The 7872-nt window shown below is 48.0% G+C and overlaps 1 protein-coding gene across 1 annotated transcript; it reads right to left on the bottom strand.

Moving 5' to 3' along the window:
* On the bottom strand, positions 1-2949 carry LOC122221743 (ribonuclease H-like). Its single transcript, XM_042941286.1, has 2 exons — positions 2250-2949; positions 1-1400 (listed from the first exon to the last, which is right to left on the bottom strand). Exons 1-2 carry the CDS (start codon positions 2823-2825, stop codon positions 1392-1394), a joined length of 585 nt encoding a protein of 194 aa, XP_042797220.1. The 5' UTR covers positions 2826-2949; the 3' UTR covers positions 1-1391.
* Positions 2950-7872: the final 4923 nt, after the last annotated feature.

Genomic DNA, 7872 nt, shown 5'->3' with positions numbered 1-7872 from the left:
GGGCTCGGTATGCTACATTTTGGGCGCTATCAGTATCTGAACTACTTGGAATATACACTTCTGCACAAGAGTTTTTGTAAGGGGAGTTCTGCCAATTATATTCTTGGGACACTATACACCAACCCTGCCCTTGGACGTCTCCTAGGATTAAAATTGGTCGTGAACCCCAAGGGCACAATGTCGTGCTTGGATTTAGCAATTTCACAACATGCTTTTCTATGTCTTGTCCAATGCTAGCATTTGTAGCCACTCCCACATAATATGGGGGTTTAGGGTTTAAGCACAGCCAACAATCTTGTACAATCTCGGTGTGAGATGAATTTAGCCAAGCATACATAGAATCTACTACATCTAGCCAATGCGTCTCAGGGGAGAATGGGTTCTGGATATGACCTGTAGTTGGTAATTCCAACTTTGTGGGGGCACCCGATTGCGGGGTAGGTTGGGAAGGGACAGTCGGAAAGAGTGGGGGGTGTAAAATCATATCCTTGTTTGGCCCTACCGGATTGGGTGGAGTTTTTCTTTTAACCCGTTGTATAGTAAAGGAAATGCCCTTGTCAACTCCTGGAGCATACATCCTGAGACCCCAAGTGTGTCCAGTGTCCCAGGAAGAGGAAAAGGTACTGGAACTAGAAACCTTTTTTAAACATATTTTTGTTGGGTTACATTTTCCTTGAGTCTTACATTTGGGATCTGGAGTTCTAAGGAGGGTGATTAAGGGATCATGGCCCTGTCCTGCCAGCCAGGGGGCCAGCGTTTCACAACCCCATTTTGCACAATGGTATTGGCCTTTTCCTTCACATTCGACCTTTCTATTTGCAGGGCAACTGTATAACCCTGGTATGTTAGCCAATTTTTGTTCTTGATCCCTGTGTCCACATCCATAGGTAACCATATAGGGGTTTTCGGGGACCAGAGGAGCGAAGCCCGTTGGCTGTTTATAATTAGTAACTAGAGTCCCCCATGAGTCCCCCACCAAGTCGCATAAATCAAACAAAAAACAAGGCACAGTGGAAGAGGTATTAGATGCTATCACCTTTCCCGTGACAGTGTCCCTGAGTTCCCATTGGTATGGCCAAAAAGATAGGGGATGCAATTCCATACAGTCCCCCACACTTATCACCATACAAACCCAGAAAATTATTATTCCCGCATCAGTCTTAGCTTTAAAGGATCTTCTGGATGCCTTTGAACCTTCCATTGCTCTTTGTTATCTGGTTCTGCATCAGTCTGGGTTGTTCCCGCCTTCACGCAGTTTTTCTTAACCTGAGAGTGATGAATCCAGGTTCGGACACCATCTACCTTCACGGCCGTGGGTGTAGTCAGAATCACGGTGTGTGGTCCTTTCCAGCGCGGCTCCAGGGTTTTAGGCTCGTGCCTTTTGACCCAGACTAAGTCTCCTGGTTGCAAGGGGTGGGGAAGAACAGGAGGATGAGTGAAGGCTTCTCTCAAGGCCCTGGTTATTTCCTTCTGTACATGTTGCAGGGCCATGAGCGAAGCCAGCAAATGGTCCTGTTCCAACTGTTCCATTACATCGTCTCCTAGCCTCGGCAGGATAGGTGGAGGTCTGCCAAATAAAATTTCATGAGGGGAAAATCCCTTGACAAATGGAGTACAATGCGCTCGCAAAAGGGCAAAAGGCAGGACAACCCAATTTTCGCCTGTCTCAAGGGACAATTTGGTTAAGGTCTCTTTTAGGGTCCTATTCATCCTTTCTACTTGACCCGAGCTCTGGGGTCTATATGCACAGTGTAATTTCCAATCTATTCCCAATGCCTGGGCCAGACCCTGGGACACCTGCGCCGTGAAGGCCGGGCCATTGTCCGATCCTATGCTCAGAGGCAGCCCGAATCTAGGGATTATTTCATTTAATAATTTCTTAACTGTCGCCTGAGCCGTTTCTGATTTAGTGGGGAATGCCTCGACCCACCCGGAGAAGGTGTCTACAAAAACAAGCAAATATTTATATCCGTATTTCCCTGGTTTAATCTCAGTAAAATCTACTTCCCAAAAGCGGCCTGGCTCAATTCCTCTATCTCTTTTAGCTTCTGAAACCTTCCTATTTGCACCCTGATTTACTTGGGCACAGCTTACACATCTTTCAACCACCTCTTCAATCTCTTTTCCCAGCCCTTGCGCCCTGAACTTTCTCCGCACTAATTCCGCCATCTTCGTTTTTCCCAGATGAGTCCCTTGGTGGAGCTGACCCACCATGCGCCGCCCGAATGCCGCGGGTAAGAGGATCTTACCTTCAGGATCCTGAAACCACTTTTGTCCCGGCATCCTACTTCCCCCTTTTCTGGAAATCCACTCCAGAAAATCCAGTTAGGAGTGTAACTGGGCTCCAGTGGAAGCAGGGGCTCTGTCAAGATTGGTAGCTCCAAGGCACTTTCACTTTTAGTTAGGGCAGCTTCTCGGGCTGCTGCATCAGCCAGGCGGTTTCCGACTGCCTCTAGGGAGTTGCCTTTTTGATGTCCCGGGCAGTGAATGATTGCCAGCCTCGCAGGTTCCCAGATGGCTGCTAGAAGATCTAAAATTTCAGCTTTATTTTTGATGGCCTTGCCTTCTGCTGTGAGGAGACCACGCTCTTGATAAATGGATCCGTGTACATGCGCGGTTGCAAAAGCATAGCGGCTGTCCGTATAAATGTTAACTGACTTGTTTCTTCCAAGTTTTAGGGCTTTTGTTAGTGCGATGAGCTCTGCGCGTTGGGCTGAAGTTCCTGGGGGAAGGGTCTGTTGCCATAAAACTTCACGGTCTGTCGTCACCGCAGCACCGGCATACCTTTGCCCTTGAAACACAAAACTACTGCCGTCTGAAAACATGCTGATATCAGGGTCATGTAAAGGAATGTCCGTAAGATCAGAGCGGAGGGACGAGATCGTTGCCAAGGTTTCTGGGCAAGAGTGTAGAGGGGGATTCTGTCCTTCAGGCAGCAAAGTGGCTGGGTTTAAGATTGTGGGAACACAAAAACGTATTCGGGGCTGGTCAAGTAGCAATGCTTGATATTGGGTAATCCGAGCATTTGACAGCCATCGCTCTGGGGGAGCCCGCAGTAAAGTTTCCACTTCATGGGGCCCCGTGACAGACAATGCTTGCCCTAAGGTTAGTTTGCATCTTTAGAAGCGCAGTGGCAGCAATTTGTCGAATGCATGGGGGCCACCCGGAAGCAACTGGATCCAGCCGTTTTGATAAATAAGCCACTGGTCGGTGCCAAGGTCCTAGGCGCTGTGTCAGAACTCCCTTGGCTACCCCCCCTTTTTCGGCTACAAACAAATGGAATGGCTTGGTGGGATCTGGCAGGGCCAAGGCTGGTGGGGTCATGAGAGCATCTCGTAAGGCTTGGAAGGCTTTGGTTTGAGTCTCTCCCCACATGAAGGATTCTGGAGACCCTTTGAGGGTGGCATACAAAGGGGCTGCCAGTTCAGCAAAGCCAGGTATCCATAGTCTGCAGTAGCCTGCCACCCCAAGGAACTCGCGGACTTGTTTGCGAGTTTTAGGCTGAGGAATATCGAGTATGGCCCGAATTCTTTGTTCACCAAGGTAGCGCTTACCTTTTTTAAGGTTGTAACCTAGATAGGTCACTGCAGTACGACAGACCTGTGCGTTTCTGGCTGACACTCGGTACCCCAGTTTTTGTAGAAGACTCAAGAGTCCTTTGGTGGCATTCAGGCATTCTAAATGAGAAGGGGCTGCCAGCAAGATATCATCAACATATTGCAATAGAGTTACCTGTGGGTTGGAAATCCAAAATGGCTCTAAATCTTGGTGCAGGGCTTCATTAAAAAGAGTAGGAGAATTTTTAAATCCCTGGGGGAGTCGCGTCCAGGTGAGCTGTCCAGCTTTTCCCTCTTCAGGATCAGTCCATTCAAATGCAAATAGTGGCTGGCTTTGTGGGGCCAGCGGGGTGGCAAAGAAGGCATCTTTTAAGTCCAGAACTGTATAATACACCTGAGAAGGGGGAAGCAGACTAAGGAGAGTATAAGGGTTGGGTACAGTGGGATGAATGTCCATTACCCTGGCGTTTACTGCTCTTAGGTCTTGAACTGGCCGGAAATCGGATGAATTAGGCTTCCAGACAGGAAGAAGCGGAGTATTCCATGGCGACTTGCATGGGATCAAAATGCCAGAGTCGCGCAAACGCTTGATGTGAATAGCGATTCCCCGCCTAGCCTCCCGGGACATGGGATATTTAGTCTTACCGGAAGTGCAGATGCCTTAAGTTCCACTATTATGGGAGCTTGATGAATTGCCAGCCCAGGTGGATTAGTTTCAGCCCATACCTGGGGAAAATCCGCCTGGAGGCTTTTAAGGAGGGGATCGACTGCATGAACATTTTCATTAGGCACTGGAGTGAGCAAGCCCTCTTCCCCAAGTGGCACAGTCACCATTACCGTTGTTGGGCCATCCTGGCCGACTTTAATATGCATACCCCCTTCAGTGAATTTCAAAGAAGCCGTTTATGCAGTAGGTCTCTACCTAGTAATCCAGGGTAGGGGCATTCAGGCATGATTAGGAAAGAATGTGTAACAGTTTTACGGCCTAAATCTACTTGTTCAGTGGTCCATTTACAAGTCTGGGACCCAGTTGCTCCTTGCACCAGGGTTGCCCCTTGCCTGGTGGGGCCAGGATCTTGTTTTAAAAATGAAAAGGTTGCCCCAGTGTCCACCAAGAAGGTCTTAGGTTGGCCCCCTATATTAACAGTAACCAACAGCTCAGAAGGGGCCACCGAGCCGCGGCCCCGTCAGTCAAAATCGACTCCCATCACAGATACCTGGGGTGGCCCAGTTTTGCGTTGGGCTAAGTTGGGGCAATCCTTTTTCCAGTGTCCCTCTTGTTTGCAATATGCACACTGATTTTTTCCCAGTGACACTTTAACCCTTTGTTTATCTTTTTTCTTTTGTTCAGACCAGAATTCTTTGGGCGTTCTGGGTCCTCTTCCCTCACGGGCATCCAGGACGGCTGCCACCACCCTGCTTAATTTTTTTGTCTGTCTTTCTTCCTGAGAATCCCTATTGTTGAAAACCTTTTGGGCTATTTCAACTAACTCAGATAAATTTTTTCCTTCAAACCCATCTAATTTTTGTAACTTTTTCCGAATGTCTGGGGCTGCCTGTGAGACAAAAGCCAGATTTAATGCCCTTCTATTTTCAGGTGCCTCAGGGTCAATAGGGGTAAAGGTGCGGTACGCCTCCATGAGCCTAAGAAGGCCGAGGGGCTTTCCCCAGCTCCCTGAATTGCTTCTGTTACCTTAGACATGTTTGTGGGCCGGCGGGCGGCCGCTCGGAGACCTCCCAGTAGAGTCTGGCGAAATAGGGTTAATGATTGCCTACCGTGAGGAGTGTTTGGGTCCCAATTCTCAGGATGCGAGGAAGGAAAAACTTCCTCCAGCACAGCAGGATCCACGGTGGGTTGCCCGTTTGGCCCCATCACTAATTTCTGGGCCTCACGACGGATCTTATCTCACTCCTCAGTGGTGAAGAGAACCTGCAAGAGCTGCTGGCAGTCATCCCAGGTTGGCTGATGGGTCACAAATATGGTTTCAAGAAGAGAAATTAAGGTTTGGGGTTTCTCTGAGAACGAGGGGTTTTGAAGCTTCCAATTATAAAGGTCGCTAGTGGAGAAGGGTACATAAGTCATAAAGGGTCGGACTTCACCCTGCAGGGGTGGCCCTGGACGAAGGGGTAGGGCAGTGGGAGGGGGATGAAAGGGAGTCCCTGACCGGGTATGAGATCGGCTCAGGGGAGTGTCCTGACTCAGGCTTGCCTCCTGATCTGAAGCATCCTGACTTGTATTTTTTGAGCGAGAACTATAGGGCGGCGGGCGGTAAGTTTCTTCTTCTTCCTCTGGTGCAGGTGATAGAGGGGGCAGCCGCTTAGTCCCGTCAAGATTCTTATTTTGAGCTCCAGATGGGCTGCCTTTGAGTGGTAAAGCCTGTACTTTAGGGAGGTAAGGGGAAAGGGAAAGGAGAAGTTTTAACCAATCTGGAGGGTTTTCGATGAGGGTCCTCCATGCCCCAATATATGGGATTTGGTCTTCGTGCCTAGAAAAGACAATATCATGAACCTTATATATCAATGTAAGGTCAAAGGTCCCCTGTGGAGGCCATTCCACCTGAAAGCTGGTCCATTCCACCTCGCAGAGAGTTCGAAGGACTGGCTTCTTAACGTGGAGGCCGAAAACTGAGGCAGCTCTCCTATAGTCCTGGAAATGGGTTAGTATGAGACTCAGAGGGGTGGGGGTACTCTGATTTTGACCCATGACAAAGATAGGCAGAACTGACAAGGACGCACAGTCAACAGGAAGAAGACAATTAAGACACGAAGAAAACACAAATTTGAGATCTCTAGGCCAGTAGGCCGTGGCAGCCACCTGAAAATAGGATCCTTCTTGACAAAAACCAAACCAAATGGGGTCCACCAGCGTCCCGGTGGGATCCCTGACTCTGGGTCTATAGCCGCGTCCAGCAGACCCTCCTGAGTCATCCAAATGGCGCGCCCCAAGAATTCCTTACCTCTCCCAATCCCGAGCTTCTTCCCAGGGGTCGGCGGAGCAATCCGCAGAAAGGGCCCTGTTTCAGACCTTTAACTTTCCCGCGGAACAATCCAAGAAAGGGCCCTGTTTCAGACCTTTAACTTTCCCGGCCAATGCACCAAATGTTGCATCCACACGACTTCTGAAACAGAATGCTACGGGCACCAGTGACAGTCACAACAAAGTTTATTACAATGAGAGGCAAGGCCAACCGATCGGGACCAACACTCTTGATAAGAGTGCGGCCCGGAACAGCCGGGGTACAGAGTTTTTATAACCGATCACATCGTTTTATCATCACCTGGGAACAGAACAAAGAAACAATTTCCAGATGAGTTAGAAACAGTTGCCTAATGAGGTGTTTACTTTAGACTTTCTGCCTCTAAGTTGCAACCAGTGGATCTCCTTGACCCTGCCTCTGATGCTCTTTTCTTTGAACTTTTGTTTCCTTAATTGGTGAAGCCTAATTTACAAGAGTATGAGGCGTAATTTATAAGAGTAAAGCAAGGCTGTTATCTCTTAACCTTCAATGTCAACACAAAGCTGTTATTTTTCAAGCTAAGCATTAGCCCTACACTACAATTTAACCCTTACACAGGGTTGATTGGGACATTGATCCTGGGGACAGGGTTAGGATGCAGGATTTAAGAGAGCTAATAATGAAAAGGATCAGGAATAATCAAAAGGATCAAATCTACTCCAAGATAGAATGTTGCCAAGGCTTTTGAGATACAGCAAGAGAGGAGTACTACATGGCAATGAGAAAGAACGAAATATGGCCCTTTGTAGCAACGTAGATGGAACTGGAGAGTGTGATGCTAAGTGAAATAAGCCATACAGAGAAAGACAGATACCATATGTTTTCACTCTTATGTGGATCCTGAGAAACTTAACAGAAACCCATGGAGGAGGGGAAGGAAAAAAAAAAAAAAAAAAAAAAAGGAGGTTAGAGTGGGAGAGAGCCAAAGCATAAGAAACTCTTAAAAACTGAGAACAGACTGAGGGTTGATGGGGGGTGGGAGGGAGGGGAGGGTGGGTGATGGGTATTGAGGAGGGCACCTTTTGGGATGAGCACTGGGTGTTGTATGGAAACCAATTGGACAATAAATTTCATATATTGAAAAAAAAAGAGATACAGCAAGAGAAAGAGGAAACCCCAGCTGCTTTCTTACAGAGGCTTAGGGATCAAATGAAGTATTCAGGCCTATATCTGGAGGACCTAGTGGGACAAGGTCTCTTGAAGGTTAATTTTGTAACTAGAAGTTGGCCTCATATTGCCAGAAGGTTAAAAAAGATGGATACATGGAATGAGGAGCAGATAGAATTGCTCAGGGAGAT

The sequence above is a fragment of the Panthera leo genome, chromosome B3, assembly GCF_018350215.1.
Source record: "Panthera leo isolate Ple1 chromosome B3, P.leo_Ple1_pat1.1, whole genome shotgun sequence".
Taxonomy (NCBI): Eukaryota; Metazoa; Chordata; class Mammalia; order Carnivora; family Felidae; genus Panthera; species Panthera leo.
The sequence above is the reverse complement of the archived record's forward strand: the minus strand, read 5'-3'. Positions and strand labels throughout refer to the sequence as shown.

Coding starts and splice junctions, on each gene's coding strand:
- LOC122221743 (XM_042941286.1), bottom strand. CDS start 2,825: ATGTTTTCAGACGGCAGTAGTTTTGTGTTTCAAGGGCAAAGGTATGCC.